At 43.5% G+C, this 20,008-nt stretch overlaps 1 protein-coding gene across 1 annotated transcript in view; it reads left to right on the top strand.

Annotated features, from left to right (window-relative positions):
* Window positions 1–16,467, top strand: part of creb5b (cAMP responsive element binding protein 5b) — a 665,061-nt gene extending 648,594 nt beyond the window's left edge. Inside the window, exons 12-13 of the mRNA XM_085988619.1 lie at window positions 4,538–4,646; window positions 8,893–16,467. Coding sequence (XP_085844745.1) covers window positions 4,538–4,646; window positions 8,893–9,056 — 273 coding nt within the window. The 3' untranslated portion in view covers window positions 9,057–16,467. The remainder of the gene's footprint in view (window positions 1–4,537; window positions 4,647–8,892) is intronic.
* Window positions 16,468–20,008: the final 3,541 nt, after the last annotated feature.

Here is a 20,008-nt window from a genome sequence, read left to right as displayed (position 1 = left end):
GCTAAACGCCTCAGCTGATCAACCTCCCGCCAGCACCCGCCAACCCGATATTAGTCCTACAAAATTCCCTGGACTGTATCGTACTGGCGAACCTTCGCCACCTCACGAAGGTCTCCATGAGTCTGTTGACATAGTGTCCGATAATGAAAAGGACCATGATCGTGTAGAAAATAAAAACTCTTGTTCTCTGAGTGAAGAAGTCTGTGTACCAATCACTGACCAGATTAATTGTGGAAGTTGTGTGGAACGTATCTCAAGAAACGCAGGAGAACACGTTGACAAAGAAATTACTGAAAAGGAACATGCAAAGAATAAAGGCAAATTTAAAAAGAAAGAAAAGAGAACCGAGGGGTATGCGGCTTCCCAAGAGGACAGTTCAGGTGATGAAGCAGAGAGCCCATCAAAGATGAAAAGGCCAAAGGGTATCCATGTCTTCAAAAAGCCTAGTTTCTCCAAGAAGAAAGAAAAAGACTTTAAGGTCAAAGAGAAGCCCAAGGAAGAGAAGTCCAAAGATATAATCGCAGCAGATGTTGTTAAGCAGTGGAAAAAGAAAAAGAAAAAGAAGTCTGCACCAGAGCAGGAAGCAGTTCCGGTGGATACTCCTTCTTCCCTCAGACCAATCTTTGGGGTTCCATTAGCCGAGGCTACTGAGAGGACTATGCTGTATGATGGGATCCAGCTGCCAGCAGTTTTTCGAGAGTGAATTGACTACATTGAGAGTTATGGCATGAAAAGTGAAGGCATTTATAGGGTATCAGGTGTGAAACCTGTATCGGATAGCTGGTCTCTGGATGCAATAGTAAGGATGAAAAACCTGGTGACGAATAAGTGTCTGAAATCCAGGACTGTTGAGAAGAAAGAAAACCTCCTAGTTGTGGAACTTAAAGATGAAACTGATAATCCAATTGTCAAGGTCAATGAGTGGTTAATTTCAGCAGGATTGGCTATTGAGATGGTGGAGGAACAAACGGTTCCCACCTTGGAAAGCAGTATAGCTTGTCCAGGAAGAAATGTGTATGCAAAACTGTGGAAGACTGTAGAGCTGCCTTTGAACAGTGTTGTACCTATTAAGGTGAAAGAAATAATAGAATTTGTGGATAAAATTTGCAAGAAAGATGACCTGTTAAGTGCCTATGAAGCTTGGTCAGAATTTGATAGATTTTGGAAAATGGAAAAGTTTTGTGAAGATATAGGCGTGGAGCCTGAAAATATTATCATGTTGGTATTAGCATGGAAGCTGGAGACTCAAAACATGAGGAAAGAAAGAGAAGAATTGGCATTAAGGATTATCTGACTGACTTGAACTTTATGATTCCAACACATGGTGGAGATATTAATGTGATGATGATGATGTGATATTAAGGTTATGATGTGAAATTAATGTAATGATGATGTGATATTAATGTGAAGATGACGTGATATTAACGTAATGGTGCTGATGTGAGGCCCTTTGGCCTGCTTCAATAGTGTCGCCCCTCCCCGGAGGTCGGAGCTGAGGGGGGGGATATGTGAGCTATGGGGGCAGTTTGAGGTGTGATGGACGGTATGTGGCCACCAGATGGAGATAAAGTCCCCCTCTTAGTCCAATTCAGGTGAAGGCCGCACCCACCTCCAACACACTGGAGGCAAATCTACCCATTAGCTCACTAGTTCAAAAGGCAAACTAGTGCATCCCTTCAGGGCCAGCGCCAGGGAAAGGGGTCCTGAGAGAGGACCAGGCCAGCGCCAGGGAAAGGGGTCCTGAGTGAGGACCAGGCCAGAGCCTGAGGAGAGGGCCAGGGCCTGAGGAGAAGCCAGGACAGGGCCAGAGCCTGAGCCTGAGGAGAAAGCCAGGACAGGGCCAGTGCCTGAGGAGAAAGAACCAGTGGTAAAGTAACCCTGGCTTATTGTTTTTGGAGAAAGAACCAGTGGTAAAGTAACCCTGGCATATGTTTTGGATTTTGCCAGACGTGAAGCTTTTTCCCCGTTGGCTAAAATAAAACACAGCTAATTGCTGTTTTTCATAGACCAATCTTGTGACTGTGCTTGTGTTCTCCTGTTCCCGCATCAACACACCCTTCGGTCTAGGGGGTGGTTGATTACATATGGTGGCTCTGGCCCTGTCCTGGCTTTCTCCCCAGGCCCAGGCCCTGGCCCTCGCCCTCTCCTCAGTCTCTGTCCCTGTCCCTGTCCCGGCTTCTCCTCAGGCTCTGGTCTGGTCCTCACTCAGGACCCCTTTCCCTGGCGCTGGCCTGGTCCTCTCTCAGAACCCCTTTCCCTGGCGCTGGCCCTGAAGGGATGCACTAGTTTGCCTTTTGAACTAGTGAGCTAATGGGTAGATTTGCCTCCGGTGTGTTGGAGGTGGGTGTGGCCTTCACCTGAATTGGACTAAGAGGGGGACTTTGTCTCCATCTGGTGGCCACATACCATCCATCACACCTCAAACCGCCCCCATAGCTCACATGTAGATACTGTGACGGACTCGAGAAGCAGAATTGTGTAATCAGTAATAGAATAGTTGCAAATGAAGGGACTAAAGGCCAGTTCAATCATCTTGACCCGAATATATAGGGGGTAATTTTAACCCCCAAAAACTGGTGGATTTAGGTCGGGCAGAACTTAAAAAGTTGAAAATTTGAAACCGGTATCCAACCCGCCTCGAACCCGCCCCACCTCCGGTTTTAACAAAGGTGGGATGGGGGGTGTGGGTGACCAATTTGCTCTCGGGAGGCGGGTCGGTTGTTGAAACCTTTTAAGGAGACAACAGTAAATATCGGGGTCATAAAGTCAACACAGCCAATTTTAACTCGGACCATCTGACCGAAATGGGGCGCTATTGGCTCTGAAATAGCTGTGCTGTACTTGCCACCCTGTTCCTGTTCCAATGCTGCCCACTGCCAGTTTCTCCAGGGCCTTCCACTGGGCAGCCCAACACCCGCCTGAATTAGGCAAGAGCCTCATTACTGCATCCGACTTGGGGCCATATAACGTACATCTGATGCAATTTCAAGAGACATGCGCTGTTCACACTCTGCCCAGTTGTACCGGGTGGTGAAGCAGAAAAGGCTGAAAAAGCTAAGTACAAAATGACACATCCGTGTTCCACAAGAATATTGTTGCCCGCTGCCACCCCAGGCTATCCCAACCACGATTTGTCCCCACCCCTGGACCTATCTGGCTGCCTCAGCATTTTGCCCGCCCGATATTGTGCCAGCCTGGAGCCGGGGAGCTGCAATGGGACACCGTTCGGGGCATGCAGCTCACCAAGGGCATTGAAATGAGGCCGGGTCCTCAAAATGGCTCAGGCGTCCCGCTGGCAAAAATTTCCACCAACATCATTGTGCAAGACTACTTCTTTTACATGTAATACCATCATTGTACAAGTACTTGCACATGCACTCTTGTAGTATTTTTGCTAGTACCAGTGACCATGTGAATGGTACTTTTGGTTGGTTTTGGTTATTCTGGACCAGATGAATCATCTGCTTTCAGTACATCGTTAGCTACACCTAATCAATCTACAGCAGAAATTTTATATGGGTTATGCAGCAAAAATAATTATTTTTAATTTTAAATTGTTACTGCTGGGGAATGGAACATTCAATTTCAGGCAGCATCGAGCACTTTTGTCCTGTGAGCCCAGACCCCTGAGCAACTGGTTTGAGTCTGCCATAATTCATTGCACATAGGACATTTATACACAGCAGATGTGATGGCCCCAATATTTACAGGGAGGTGGTGCGAGAGCTGTGGTGGTGTGGGGGGGCAGTGTGGAGTTTTGCTGTCGGGAAACCCAGAACAACGGATTTCTCTCAGGTCCTGCCAAATTTAACCTGATTACTATTATTTGTCTCCATTTCCCGCTGCAACCAGCCAGATTAAGAGGGCAGATGGGGGTGGGGGGGGCGCCCAGAGAGATCAGGAGATGGGGTGGACATTGATTGGGGGGTCTGGGAGAGATCGGGGTCGGGGTGGGGGCATCGATGAGAGGGTTGGAGAGACCAGGGGAGGAGGGGATAAGATTGCGGAGGGCCCATGGAGGACATCGGATCACAGGGGTGTGGGGTGGTGGTCGATTGCTGGGGAGGTTAACAGATTTAGTAGGTGGGCCAGGGAGAAGCACTACTGCTCCTTCTGGTCTACAAGCAGTGGTGGACAAGCACTTACCTGTTCCATACAGCAGTCCTCGCCTCCCTTTAGCTGCTGGGTTTCCCAAGGCCCGGGAAACCTGGCCGGCTAGGGTTAAAGCTAGAACAGAGAAAACATCTGAGGCACAGAGCCTCATTAAAATATTGAAATGAGGGACCCGCTTCCTGGAAGCGGGTTGGTCGCCCCCCCCTCCCCTGTTAAAACTGGATGTGGGTGGGTTCAAGGTGGGTTGGGTTCAGGTTTGTGATTTTTTACATTTTTGCTTCCCACCTGACTTAAGCCAACTCGTTTTTTGGGGGTTAAAATTGCTCCCGATGTTTTCATCCCATCAATTTGGGATGGATTTGAATGGATGTCTCAGAAGTGAAAGGCTCCAAATAATGCTCATATCCGTAAAATGTGTTTACAGAATGAGGTCTCCCTCTTGAAGAATGAGGTGGCACAGCTGAAGCAACTGTTATTGACGCATAAAGACTGTCCAATCACAACAATGCAGAAGGAGTCACAAGGTTACCTGAGTGAGTAAAATGCACCTCACCGAAATAAAGGATTAGATGTACTGGAAGGAATTTTCAACTTACCGCTGGAGCATAAAACCAGTGTTGCTGAAGTGGGAGATTTCTATAACAGGCACCTGACCCACAATGCTGGTCTATGCTCCAGCAGTAAGTTGCGAATTATCCCCACTGATTTTATGTGGTGGGCCTTTGTGAAATATTTGAGTATTTCAAAAATAGATTAATTAGAATGCTTATGAATATTATGATTATCACAACATGAGCAGGATAGTCTTTTTGCTGAAGTACCATGTTTTAAGATCACTCAATAACTTTTATAATGTATGGTTGTCAATTTTTGTAAATTTTACTTCACATATCCTACAATTCTAGTTTAAGATTTAATTAGTTTCTAAAAGCATGGGGCAACAATTTTTAAGTTCAGCATGCGCCATATGAATCTTTAGATCGACAGCCGTATCAGAAAATAATTTTGGATGAACTTTATAAAATTTGAAAATCTCAAGTAAACACCTAGGCCTAGAAATTGAGTTTGCGCTGCGCCAGGGCTTTAGCGCCGGAAGTTAGCGCCGGCGCTAAGTCCCTTTGCGCGCGCCAAAAATTCAGTAGCGCCGCGCCCAAACGGCTGCCGGCGCTACTGAAGGGTTTTAGCGCCTGAAAACTGGCGCAACGCGCCGCATTGCAGCGCTATTCCGGTGCTGCGGTGCGGCAGGCTCGGGAAGTGCAGGGCTCCTCCTTCCGTTAAGGAGGAGCTGCCTGCACCCGGCCGCGGCCCGCGCAAATCTCTGCAAAAATGAGCCCGGCACCTCGGACAAGTGCCGGGCTTGCATCTGTTCCGGGGCGGGGGGGGAGAAGTCCGGGGAGGGAGCTGCGGGCAGGCGGCCGGCGGGAAAGCGGCCGGCTGCCGCGCCTCCTTAAAGCGCCGGCGCAGACTCCGGCAACACTCGTTTGCCGGAGTCTTAGTTGCGGCTGCCACTGGCGAGGCGGCCGCAACTGAATTTCGGCTTGGGGCCGGGTTACCACGGCAACCGGGACGCTGCGCACACCGATGACGTCATCGGTGCCGGCGCAGCGCTACCGGTCTACCGCCGCGGAAGGGCCCCAGGCAATTTAGGAACCGGCGCCAATTGCAGCGCTAGGCCCTCTAGCGCCGCAAAATCGGTGCTAAGGGCACTGAATTTCTAGGCCCTAAAATTTAATTAAAAATTCACATTTAATGTTTAGGAAAAAAAATCCCACACTGTTTCAGTAGTTTGAGTAGCTACCTGGCCCAATTCCAGTTGAGGGGTAGCAGGTGAGTCTTCTGCCCTCTCTCCCCTTGAAGACTGCTTTGGGGGCCTCTCTCGCAGACGCTCCCAGGCCACCCTAGGAAGTCCACCTAATATGACCCCCCTAAGGCCCAGCAGAAGCCGCTCCATCTGGGAGCTAGCATGAGTTCTGTACTGGGCATCCCAAAGACCTAAAAATACTTCTTCAGAATAGATAATAAATTCCAGAGAGGATTGGTTACCTTTTACAGGCCTGTCCTTGTCTCCATCTCGGACTGAAAGAAGAAAAACAGTTCTTATCTGCTTGGTCCTCCAAGGGCCTATAACTTCCCCATTGAGGCAACAAGGTTCAGTTCTGCTTTTCTGGCCGGCAGTCTGTGATGCACTTGTACAGGTACAGGCCACCTGCCCACTTATTTAAATCGCCCCATCTTCACAACTTTGGAAAGAGTCTACATCCTTTTCTGGTGGTGGCCAAGGATCCCGCTCTACCACACTTCCCCCATTGGAGGAGTGTCAACTCATTTTACAAACTGCTGAATCAGATGACAGCAACATTAATGTTTAGTGCAGCTATTTACTATTTCAGTTTTTATTAATTTTTCATTTATTAAAGAACCATCTTAGTAGAACATTTGGTGGGTTACTTGAGTAAAAATCTAATTTCACCTGCGTTTGTTTAGTTCACATAAAGCCCACACAGCAACACACAGATACACATGTGCAAGGCATTGTCATCTCTTGACCCACTTCTGTGCTAAGGTGATAGCTCCAGACTTGAATGCTAATTTCTGACTGAAATCACCCCCACAAAATCTAAAAAGCCATAAAATAAAAAACAGAATGTATAGCCTCCCTGCAGCATGGCCCCAAGGAAAGTGGCTGGAAAGCCAATAAATGCGCTTTGCAACTCTCGAACTGTGACCCAGGAAACTCTTGCTTCCCTGCCCCCGCCTCGACAGTCCAATGGTCACACCAGCAACCACAGCAGCACAAAGCCCACTGCTATCCATGTAGGACCAGGCCCTACAACACTCAAGAATGACTCTGAGACAGTGACCAGGCCAGCACAGCATGACTACCCACAACAGAAAATGGCCCTGGATCAAAACATAGCATACACAGAAGACCATCCAGATCTAAGGACAGAAGACAGAAAACACCGTTAAAGCTTTCTGACAGTCATCCAGATCATACATACTTGAGCTCCACAGTGCAAACTGCCAAGGAGAACAATAAATAAAGGACCTGGTGATCTCAATTTGCAGACAAATGCTACCTTGCCCACTACTACCTATTCAAACCTATATTCAAATTAAGCATTTTGTTCAGGACCTGACCGAGCTCCAAAAAGATGGACCGGCCTCTCTCGAATTGCACTTCCAGTCTCCTACAGATCTTTGCACACATATCTCTGCCCTCTGTACCTTGTTTGTCTTCACGGCAAAGCATGACATAATGCTTGAACAGGGCCTGACATGGGACTTAGGCAGTGAGATAACAGAGAAAGATATGAAGAGAAGTATGGAAGCATATTTTCACAACTACAGTACAATGGATGGGGGTCACCTCAAGATAGCACAGCCACAGATACTTCTCACATTCACAAATTACACCCTTTCTGACAGGTGCCTGCAGGAGAGACTGTGGCTAGAGGGCACATTACTTCACATGCTTTGGTTATGACCCCATATTAAACCATTTTGAGCATCAGTCTGGGCAGGCACTAAAATCATGATGGACCTCAGAATCTGGAGATCTCAGCCTGCATCTGCTGGCCCTGCCCACTGTAGAGTAAGTCCCCGCCCCACCGCCTTCTCCCAGAAATACACAGGCTAGCATAACTGCCACAGCAAGAAAATGCATTTCTCCCACTGTGGTGAAACTCAATACTTCCCACAGTGGGACATATACTAGTCAGAGCAAGTAATACATGGACTCTGTCAGGAAGTCAAGAAGTACCAGGCAGTATGGAATTCTTTTCTAGCAGCCCACATAACTCGGACACCTCCCACAAATACCCAGACAACCTACTAAGATCATAATGGGACCACAGACTAACAATACAATTCCAGCACCCCACAAAGTCTAGGAACCCTGCCCTGCAGGTAGGCAGTACCCTTGATAATCCCCTTGACCCAGCCAAACTCCAGGGACTATCGCCAAATTATTCTGACCCGCCCCCTCAAACAATATGTAGTTCCTATTAAGTGCACAACCATTATCAACAATCCTTAATGTGCCAGTGTATTCTCCTGTGAGTACCTTGTGGCATAACTGTACAGTAACTTCAAAAAATAAAAGTATGTATTCTCTTTTCTTAAAGAAAACAAAAAAACGTATGCACAAGGAGGAAACACACAATATGATGCACATAGAGATGGGGTTCCCAGGGAACATGCCCATTGCTGAATTTGGGATCCCAGTAAATGTTCTGTTTTGTGAATTTGGGAGGTGAAGGTAGGAATTTCACCCTTTGTTTCTATTACCAGATAGTGCCAAGCCTCATTTCACTTGATATAAAAACCTAAAATGCACAGCAGGTTGAAGAGTCTTTGAAACAATACAATAGGTTAAGTTTCCAGTATAACCATTTAGATGAAGAGTCACACCAGAAATGTTAACCTATCTCTCTTTCAGCTGCTGATCAGCATGCTGTGTATTTCCAGCATTTTATTTTTGTTTCAGATTTCCAGTATTTGACATTTTCTTTTCCCTTCTGTTAGCACACTTGAAGCAATGGCTGTTTTTAAATTTAATTAGAAACAAATTAGTTTCAGTTTAGCAAAACATTTTTCCAAAGGAAAATACATTTAAAAGAATATATAGGTGGAATATAGTCAAACGCCCTATTTTGTGGCTCACACCGTTCAAGCTGACCAGTTTGGAATATGTTATTTCAAAAAAAAGTTTTTTCAAATGATTTCAAACCGAAACTTGAATAATATTAATTTTGAATACATGTTACTTTTCTCCAGGTCCTGAGAACAGTCCACCAGGAAGTCCTATCCCTGCTTGCTCTCAACAGCAAGTCATCCAGCACAATTCAATTAGCACTTCGACTGCCATCAGTGAGGTTGTAGGAAGCTCCACCCTCACCCAGCTTGCCAATCAGAGAACAGACCGGAACCCTATCCTCTAAATACTGCCTTCCATCAGGAGTGTTGTGAAAGAAAAAAAATCTACCACTCCATTCAGGACTTTTGGAACATCAACATAACCCTGGAATTAGATACACTTTTGAAAAAAAGACATTTGCTTTTCATTTTAATAGTTATCAAAATGCTAAGTTTTTTTTACTTTAGTTATGAAAAAGGGAAATATGCAATTAATGTGCTAATAGCTTGGGAATGCTTTAATGCTTTTCTCATAACTTGCTGGTACCAATTTGAAGGTTTTTTGAACTTTCTGAATTTTATTACAATATATTTGTATATAGCCTCCATCTATTATCACCGGCAAGATCAAGGAATCTAACATGACCTGAAAGTTAACAACTGGATTGAGGTACCTAACAGTATTGCCATCACTGAAGGGAAGCCTCCAACCTATACTATAGACACAGCCCATAATGCAGCTTGTATTTCTTAAAATGTTTCATTTGCACTGAAAATCAAACTTTCTGAATTGATATTAAAGAGTAGTTAATAAGGTCATCACAATATATTGAAAAATACATTATTTCAATATTGAGAAACAAGATACCATTTGACACCCCCCCCCCCCATCCAATATGAGCCATTGTGATCGATTTGTTATAGGTTGTAATTTTCATGGTCTGCATCACACCTTAATAATCTATTTTTCATTCGTCACTCCTCTATTTAAATGAGTTTTTGGCTATCTACTCCAGCACCATCTCTTATGATTCACAGTAAAAATGATCTACTAAACATCTCCACACTGTATTTAGATACATCCTATTGACACAAGGTTGTGACATTAGCCCTATAAATCATACATGCAGACTACAACAGTAGCATTTGCACAAATGGTAGTTTGTCTGAGCAAGATCTGTCGCTTAAAAATGCACTGTGGTAAGAGGAGAGGGAAAGGTAGCCTCAGTTATGTAGTACTGTATATTTGCTTTTCTTTCAAACTGAAGAACTATGTACAAAGCTAACTGGTTATAATTTGTCTTAAGAAGCAGACATCCCTATTTATTTGAAGCAGCAAGAAGCAAATGAGAACAGTAGTAATGTCTTTAAAATTATTATTGCTGTTTGAGACTAAAGGTTGGTAATTAAGATTTTTAAAGTAATTTGTGCATGATGGCATTTTAATAATAGTTGAAAAATATGAGAACAGACATAATGCAAGAATTTTGTATGTCTCAGTGAATGGACTGTAACATGCAGTTTTGATTCCATCTTTATTTATTAATGATGTACCAGCCCATTGATGTTTAATTTGAATTGGTAGCCTCAGTAATAATAGGTTCTGTCACTTGTAGGCTGGAATCACCTCCTATTGCCTAACCTAGAGCAACATTGTAAGTGAGTTAAAGTAAAGCCTATTTTGGATACTATTCGTGATGTGGACCACTTATAGCACAAAACTGAAGGAACGGTAGAGCTGATTCTGCGATCGGGCCCTCCTGGCAAGGAACTGCACTTGTGGGCAGTGCAGTTCAGAAAATTATGGACCTACAGCCCTGGGCTGCGGGCCTGCGATTTCCTAATTGCACTTCCTGTGAGTGCCGCTTCTTTCTGTGAGTGCCCAATCGTGGAGGTCAATTTTAACTCTGAGTGGGCAGGCAGGCGGGCAGGCGGGAGGTGTGGTGACTGTGAAGTGCACTTGCTGAGTTTCATACCAAGAGTATTTTAACTCCCATGCCTCATTTAAATGCCAGCTGTCCACTTCCTGCCTAGTTCAGTGAGTGCCTCACCCACCACCAAAACTAACGGTGGTAAAATCAGAGACCAGAGGGAACAGAGCATGAAATGGAGCCGATCCATTTTAACTACTCTCCTACTCCATTCCCACACAGCGGAGAAAGTTAAAATTTTCCCCCATGGAATCAGTCTTAGTCTTCCCCCTATAACATTTTGATGAGAGCACTGTGCCTCTTGCAGTATGCACATTAGTTTTGTTGGCCTCCTCATTTCACTAAAACCCTCCTCCTTGTTTGTTCAAAATCATTACCATGTCAAGTAGTCAAAAAAAAGTCTGGCAGATTACAATCTAGCTACAAATTTGTATTCAAATCTTCAGCTAGCTTACAGTAAATATTCAAGTATGAATGGTGTATTATCCAGAGATTGGAGTAAAATGTCCACCTCTTGGCATTGGAATTGACATTGCAAAGCAGGAGACTCACATCAGCCCTTGATGCAAATTTCCACCCATTCCCTACGGGGAAGAAGAAAGCTCCACACATGCACTGAACTGGTAATTTAATACCATCTGTCACATGGAGTGAATCAGGCTAAGCCTAAATGCAAACCCTTTGGGTTTCGATTCAGTCTAAATGATCCTGATCCAAACATAATGCAACCTCTTGGGAGAGGGGGTGGGGTTTTTAGTATAAACCTGTTTTAATTTAATATATTAGTGAGAAATTTTGAAGCTCTGAAGCACTGGAAAGCAACTACCCAAAGCACTATATGTTGTAATTTTGCTCGGATATTAATTTTTTTTTTAAACACTGATGCTGTTAAAGAATTTTGCAAAGAATCAAACTGGTATTTGATGCTTCCAATCAGCGATTAGAGTACCCCCTAACTGCTTAAAATTGGATTTCTTCTCTGTGGAGAAGTGGCATTTCGATAAGATCACAACCATTATCACACTGAAGCGAATGATATACTATATATTTGACGATAATACCACTTACTGGAACAATTCACTATCCATTGGAGAGAAGAAAATCATATTTCCATCAATGAGTTGTTGACTATGTTTTCAAAATTTTTAAAGGAAAAATGCGTAAAGAAACCGCAGTGACTAGCACACAACAGAGTTTAACACAACTGATATCTCACATGGTAAAGTCTTCCAAATGAAAACGTGCCATCTATAAACTACAGACCTTTCACACTGGAGAGAAATTCACAGTATTTAATTCCAGATTGTTTGAGATGCCTTTTAAAAGGAAGAGCCAAATGTCAGCAGAAATGTTTTCAATAGAAGTACATATCCACTTATGACCCCGGAGGTTGTGTTGGGTCTTTAGCTTCACATGTGTAAATCTGAAACATTTAGCGAAAGGCTGCCCTGCACCCTGAGCAGATTATTATTTCACTAGAATGTATGGAATGAGAAAAGATCATTTGTCCTGTCAAATCCTTTCCTTCCACAGACCAATGACAATCCACTCTGACAGGGACTCTGTGCGGCTCCGTTGAATCTACTAAGGAAATGTTCCATGAAGTTTCTCCCTGATGTAACCCAAAGGGCAAATCAATTAAAACTACATAATGGCCTAGAAATTGGTCTGGGCCTGTTTTCAACCAGCGCACGCCCAAACCGAGAGGCTCGAGGATCAATGGAAATTAGTTCTCAGGCCTCATCAACATTCTCAGTGCAAGCTGTCGGCACTGGTTGCACTTCCACAGGCAGCTCGCCCGAAGGAAGGCATCAATGCCTCATAGGCAGCAGCCCTCAGATAAGTCCTGTGGCCACCAAAGAATTTTGAGCTCAATGCCGGCCTCACTCATCAATGCTGGCCTCGCTCATCGATGACTAATTTCTCGATGGGATCCTTCAACAGGTGATAAACCCCTAATTAAGATTTTTAAATGGTTTAATGCCTTTTTAGGTATCTGCCCTGGACGCCTAAAAAACAGTCACACAAATTTAGCAGGCTAATATGCTTTGTGCCTGTTTTACACCTGAAAAATGGGTGCAATGCATACCAATTTCTACCCCAATATGTCTAAACCCACAATGAATGAAGGATGGGTGTGTTAGCATGATGTCAATCATAGGTTTTTTTGGTGAATGCATCAGTGAAGATCAGCACATTTTCATAGCTAGATATCAATCAGGAGTTATAACTTGTCTTCTAAAGTTGTACAAACAGTTCTTTCTACATTGGCAGCTAAACTCAGCCCATAGCATGTTAGAAAACTATGCCTAACTCCATTCTATGTAGCACACAAGGTCATTGAGGATATTTGCAGCGGATGTGAGCCATGTCCCTCTTGAGAAATGACAGCATCAAAGAAATGTCAGTACTCAAGGCTGTAGAGTAAGCTTTCACTAAAAAAAATGCTGTTCTTGTGTAAGAAATGTCAAACACAACTATGTGAACGAAAAGGAGCTAAGGACTTTACATTGAAAATAGTTACTCCCTCCTGTTACCATCCCCTTTAATATAATTAACAAAATCAGTCTATGAATAGATTAAAGGACTGTAATCATTATAAAATATAATGCAGCTAGCATATCAGTAGCCATCTTCAACATTTGAATAAACAAGTCTTAAAGTTGAGAGTGGCTCTACTGAATTTACCATTGAATTCATTTTGCTATTGATAGCATCTTGTCCTCGTTAACTATCAAAGCTACAATAATTGGATTTGGCCCCAATATGTTTGATTCTTTGCATCATATTACCGTCAAAAATGGAACCATTATTCATGAGGTATATTGGAGAATAACAAAATTTGCTTGCTTCCTTTTACAAATATTGCCTGAAGAGTTTGTGTCCAGGTTTCAAAAATCCTATCAGCTTAAAAAAAATTCAAAGTGAAACCATTTATATATGTGTTGAGCAGCACTTCACTGAGTTGAACTTTTCCCCTGACTTTTTTCTACTGTACTATTTCTTTTAATAATTAAGCATGTTTAATAATTTGCCTGATGCCCTCTTCAGTCTAGATTATCTGTGGTCCATCATTCTAAGTGTCTCAATTGTTCTTCTGAATCTGTAACTGATTTAAACCTAATGAAAGAGAAGGCATGCATTATTGATGTTTAATATTATTGGACTAATCAGTTTGGGTATTAAGCTAAGAGAAAGAGCATATTGTACTTAACTCTGATATGCATTTTATTTGTGCACTTTGTTATTTTCCTGCATAATAATGAATGGTGGACCTGTAACTTAGTCTCGATCTACAACTGACACACTGGGCTTCAGTGGGGCCTTCAACCTACCTGATGTTGGTTGCACTAAAGTACCCAAACTAGGTTGCACAGTATTCAGCAAAATGAGACTGTCTCATGCACATCCCTATTACAGAAACATTGTTTACAATGCTTCCCACTTAATTCCTGTTGTATAAATCTTTTACACTGCGTTACTGCAACTACACAAATTAACCCTGACACATTCCTTCATGTGTAAAGTCTAGTATGTAGGGCCACGATGATGCAAGAATTGTTTGCCCTGCAATTATGGGTATAATTCTAAAAAGAAAAGATGGAACAGGAATCAGAGGGAAATCATGCACTTTTGTTGCTGACAAATGCTTTGTTTGAAGGCTACATTTCTAAAAGCAAGCACAGCCACAGACTATAATAAATGTAAAATGTATGGACAAAAATAATGTAGATTCTAATGAAACATCAAAAATCAAAACAAACTTTCATTCTTTTGATGCAAGGAATTGCCTTAGTTATAAATATGATTTTGTAACAATGTAGTGCAGCATAGAACAAATCAATTACTTAACTACCCTAGTTTAAGTATAATCTACTTTAAAACCACAAACTGCATGCTACTTTGTAGCACAGGTGTTGGCTAACATAAAACATTTTCTGTAGAATTATATTTCAACTAGTTCAGTACAAAATCTCAAAACCTAGTAAGTGTGTTTCAATTAATGTCCAGTAGTAATGTTATCCCCCATTACTAATGCAGACCACTCCTAATCATCAGATGTATCTATGATTAACTGTTCATTGTGTCACCAGTACTAGTTAGAAGTCTTAGCATTTTCATTACTTTTTGATGAGCCATCAGATTATGCAAAACAAGCCATGGAGTACAAATTGTGGACTGTGTCATTATTGAGGACCAAATAAAAATTAGTCAAGGTAGACACAATTTATGTAGATATTGTTATAAGGTGCTATCTAAGTTTGTAAAGTGGTCAACATTCCAGAGAAAATTGAATTAAATTTTCTTGCTTGAAATTTTTTAACTGCGAGCTATTGGGAAAACGATTACTTGACATTCTTGCTAACTTTCCAGAGCAGGATTGTTCATTTTCTTTTCAAAGAATTTTTAACTAACATCTAATACCAGCTGTAAAATGTGTCAGTTTTGATCCAACAGGATTTTTGCTCTAAGTGCAATGTTAAAAAAAAACAAATCACGTATTTTGGAATTTCTCAAGTTTTCGTATTCTCAAATTAAAGTTCGCTAATAGGTTCCCTTATTATGGAATACATGTTACTCTGAAAGCACTATGAGCACAATCATGTTAGATAAAGAAGTTTAGAAATAGAAAGGGTGTTTTTTTTGTGTTGAACAATCGTAATCAGCTTTCCATAATGCTTCCCCGGAATGGTTATTACTAGAAAGCTTGACAAAAATGTATCGATTTCCAGAAGTGGATATATTTTGTTTGCCTATGGAAAATTAGAAACATTATTAGAGGCATGTGGGCACTTTAGGGAACACAGAAGTTTCACCACACAGCTTGTTTTTTGACAGACTTTCCTGAATCATACCTACAAGCTCCTCTATGATGCCTTAAAGGGAGTTAGAAAGTTGCCACCACTGTTAAAATGGCAGATATTTGGTGCCTGGTAGTAAGAGAACAGTGCAACATCAATTTTTTTTTCTTGTTAGTTTAAATGGCGCTTCACCTCTGCCAAAATGCACTGTCAGAGGTGGACCACCCCACACTTGCAGCTCAGCTAATTGGAATCAATGATGTGTAATAGCAATGTGGTTTGGAAGGGAAATCCATCAAAACCTATTTTCTCTGAAGTCACGTCGATGCACCTGAATACACTTAAAAAATCACCGAAGTAACTATGGCCATGTGTTTGGAGTCCAAGTTGTGAAATAATAGTTTAATCTCTCAGCACATCAGCTAATCATGGAGACAGTATTCCCTTCTTTTGACCCATCTGGGATATATTTTCGAATGCACAAATGTGGATCCACATGCTGTTGAAGCTGCTTCCACTTTGTTATAATATCCCATACTGTTTGTTCAACAATCCAATTCAACTGCTTCAAACCCTGTAACAACATTGTGACAAAATACATTCTGTCTATGCCAGCAAATTGCATTCTGTCTCTTTAAGCTTTGGTACTCATTGGTATCACAGTGTGGACAACATTCATCTTGTATTCTTCTGAAGATGTTTGTTAACCACTTTCCTTGGTACAAGGAGTAAATATTTGGTACATACTTGTAAATACTTGTTTTGCAGCACTTACTTTTTTTTGTTATTGTATTTTAAGCTTATGCTTCATGAGCATATTCATTGTTGCAAGTGAATAATGACCATTAAATCTGTTGAACTATTTTAAATTTTTACATTTCTTTCTCATCCGGTTAGAAAAGATGTGCATTTGTAAAAATGTTAAATATCACTGCAATATAATTAATAAAGCACTCTGGCAATGCAGATATTACAATAAATAAGTACTTCAGTATGTTTATTTGTGCTTAACAGCAGTACCAATGAAGCAGGACATCTATTAATGTTCCTATTTATTCTCCCCCACCCCTCTTTTTTTGGAGCTCTTTTCCATTGTGTACCTTTATTTCTGCCACTTTGAAATGCCACCAAAGATTAGAAGATCTGAGGTGCAACATTGTTTTTAGCTCCATCCTTGTGCCCTCTCTGTTGGAAGATAGAGAGTGATATAGGTGAGCAACATTTTGTTCCCTCTTGTCAGATTGCAGCCCCACAAACCCCTCCCCTTCCCCTCTGTCCCACATCTAGCTCAGAACCTCATCACATCAATGGCTTCCTAGAGTTCACAGAAAATTTCACTCTTGGTAAAGTTCATTGTTTTTTTCAGTATCCCATTATTAAGTTCAAATTGGAGGTCTTTTGATAAAGGTATATCCACCTGATCCTTGGCTAACAGGTCATTTTACGCATCACATATTGCCACCGAAATTATGGCCGGTTAAATGGCAGGTTCCCTAAAACACACTGCTGGAAGTATAAGCTAAAAGGGAAAATTGAAATCGCTTTGGCTTGTCCTGGTCACCTTCCCATCACTTACTCTATACAGCGGTTAGCTGAGCAATCTGCCAAACAAAGACTACCTATACAAATGTCTACAAGTTTGGCTTGGCTGAGATTTATATCTGTGGTGAGATGATCCACATGCAATAGAAATGTACACTCTGATGCAATACTCTTAATTAATTAATTACGTTTAAATTTGAAATAGATATTTATAAGTAAGCAATGCTTCAATAGATGATAGCGTAAAATGCCAACTGCTCAAATAGTTACAGATAATCATGCTTCAAAAATATCTAGGCTTGTCTTCAATATGTGAGAGACTTGGGGTTAGAAATTCAGCTCCTTAGCGCCCAATTTTTCAGCGCTACGGGTGCCGTTTTTTGCCAAAAATGGCGTCCACACCGCGCACACACTTCTGGTGCGGACTGCGTCGGACACGATCTTGTTGAGGGTGGTGGGGCGGGCGTTGGAGCGTGCGTCGGAAGTATGCAGAGTGTGCGGACTGTGATGTCAATCAGCGTACAATGCTGATTTGATGCCAGCGCTGCAATTTTTGTCATCATTACTGGTGCTAACACCCTGTCTTAACCACACACAGCTGAACATGCATTCAGCAGCAGCAAGGATCCCCACCAACGTTATTTAAAGGGATCACCAGCCACTGTAAAGTTAGTTGCTGATTAATTTCTACTGGCTCTGTGTAATTTTGTGGAAGTGCTTGGAGCTTTCCAGAGTTGTTTAAAGTTGGTGAGGTGACAGGGAGTGGTGCTGCAAGTGGAGAAGGCCTTGCTTCTGATTTCAAGAGTTCTGGTCAGACCACTAGCTCCCAGTCATGGGTGCTCTAGTTGTCATCCCCCTTGGCCTGCAGCTTGACAGGGAAATGGAGCAGAAGCAATGAAGAGGACAAGATGCTCGCAGAGGGAGGAGGAGGAGGGGGAGGAGGGCTCTCAGCAGGAGGTCTTACCCACCTCGGGTCTTCCGAGAGCAATTCTCTTACCTCAACCTGAGCCAGGAGCAGTGTGTGAGGCATCCGCACTTTACGAAGCAGGTGCTCACAAAACTCTGCCACCTCTTGCAACCAGACCTGCAGCTTCACTCCAGGGCAATGACAGAGCTGCCAGTGGCTGTGATGGTGACCGTGTACCTGAATTTCTTGCGTCGGGATCCTTCCAGGCTGAAGCAGGCGACATCTGTAACATCTCCCAGTTGTTGCATATGAGAGGAGACAGACGCTCTTTATGCCAGGAGAGGGGACTTCATTGTCCTCTCTCTGACCAGCATGCACGTGGCTTTGCCAGGATAGCTGGCTTCCCCATGGTGCAGGGTGCCATTGACTGCACACACGTGGCTTTGCAGGCGCCACATCTAAATGTTGAGAAGTACAGCAACCACAAAGGGTATCACTCGCTGAATGTGCAGTTGGTGTGTGACCACGCTCAGCACATCGTGATGGTGAATGCCCGGTATCCTGGCAGCAGTCATGATGCTTTTATTCTGTGCCAGTCCGCTGTTCCCTCAGTCCTGAGCCACCATGTCAAACCAGAGGCTGGCTGCTGGGCAACAAAGGCTATCCCTTGACTACCTGGCTCATGACTCTGCAACCCAATCACACATGGCCAGTATACATATAATGAGAGCCATGCTGCCACACGAAACGTCATACCAGATCTTTGGGGTGCTGAAGCAACGGTTTCGCTGCCTGGACCGCTCTGGAGGTGTCCTGCAGTACTCACCAGAGCGTGTCTCAAGATTCATCATGGTCTGCTGCATGCTCCACAACCTCGCCATCATGAGGGCACAGTCCTTGCCACCAAGAATACAGTGACCAGCTGAGGAGGAGGAGGAGGATGAAGGAAGAGGAGGAGGAAACGGAAGAGGAGGAAGTGGAAGGGAGGAGGCAACCCAGGTGGCCCCTTTCTGCCCGGGCTGTCCATGATCGACTCATCCGACTGTGGTTCCAGGGAAGGCAACCCCAGTTCCACATTCACCAATTGTCCCACACCTTATCTTCCCTCTGTTACTGACCATCACAGTGTCCTCTTGGCCACAATGCTGAAATGAAAGCCACCACAAACAGATATTCCAATCCAACTTTATACATCTATCCATTCAATATTACATTAAAAAGTTAACTAATCACCCTTGTACATTCTCTTAGTGCCTGTCCTCCGTGTGCCTTTGTCTGTCTTAGTGCTACCACAGTGGTTGCAGCATGGCTGGTGGAAGGCTGCTGACTTTCAGTGGGGGAGACTTCAAATGGCCTTGCAGGACAGCCTTGAGCGGTTGTGGACCTAGAAGGCCTGCGGTAGACTGCACCACCTCAGCATGGGCAGCAGCAGTCGGGGCTGGCTGGCTGACAGGTAACAGCAAGGGCTCTGGTGGATTGGCAGAGTTGTAGTGGTGGGAGCATGAATGCTGTCATTCCGAGAGAGGACAGCAGGTTGGTGCTCCACGGAACCACTGCCACCCCCCTGGAGCGACGCCTCAGCAATCCTAGTAATCTGTTGGCGGACAGATTGCTAGATTGTTGTGACAACATGCAAGCCCCTTTCAACACTGGTAACTGCAGCCACGATGGCAGCAGTCTGAGCTTGCATGACAGAGGTCTGAGCTTCCACAGCAAAATTAGATGTTGGGTCGCTTCCGCCTGTGCTGCAATGGAAGCTGAGACATTGGCCATCAGACCCTGCATCAAGTGTGCTAATGGAGTTGGCCATCATTTCCATTCTTGAAATCGTGGGCTCCAAGCTCTGTGAAAAGCCCTGTGCTAAGGTGATGCCAGACTCCTCCGTGCTCCTTGACATTGCACTCAGGCTTTTTGGCAGGCCTGCCAATGTACAAAGCATTTTATTGTGCATACCCATCAGGCTTCTTCTGTAGGCCGCCCCATCAAAGTCGTCATCTGAATTCTCTGCAGCAGAATTTGTGTGCGACCTCGGCCTCCAGGGAGCTGGCACCTGCCCTACCCTTTCTTCCTGCCCT

Source organism: Somniosus microcephalus, chromosome 5, assembly GCF_052327205.1.
Source record: "Somniosus microcephalus isolate GS21.2 chromosome 5, FLI_Smic_1.0, whole genome shotgun sequence".
In the NCBI taxonomy this organism is placed as follows: domain Eukaryota; kingdom Metazoa; phylum Chordata; class Chondrichthyes; order Squaliformes; family Somniosidae; genus Somniosus; species Somniosus microcephalus.
The sequence above is the reverse complement of the archived record's forward strand: the minus strand, read 5'-3'. Positions and strand labels throughout refer to the sequence as shown.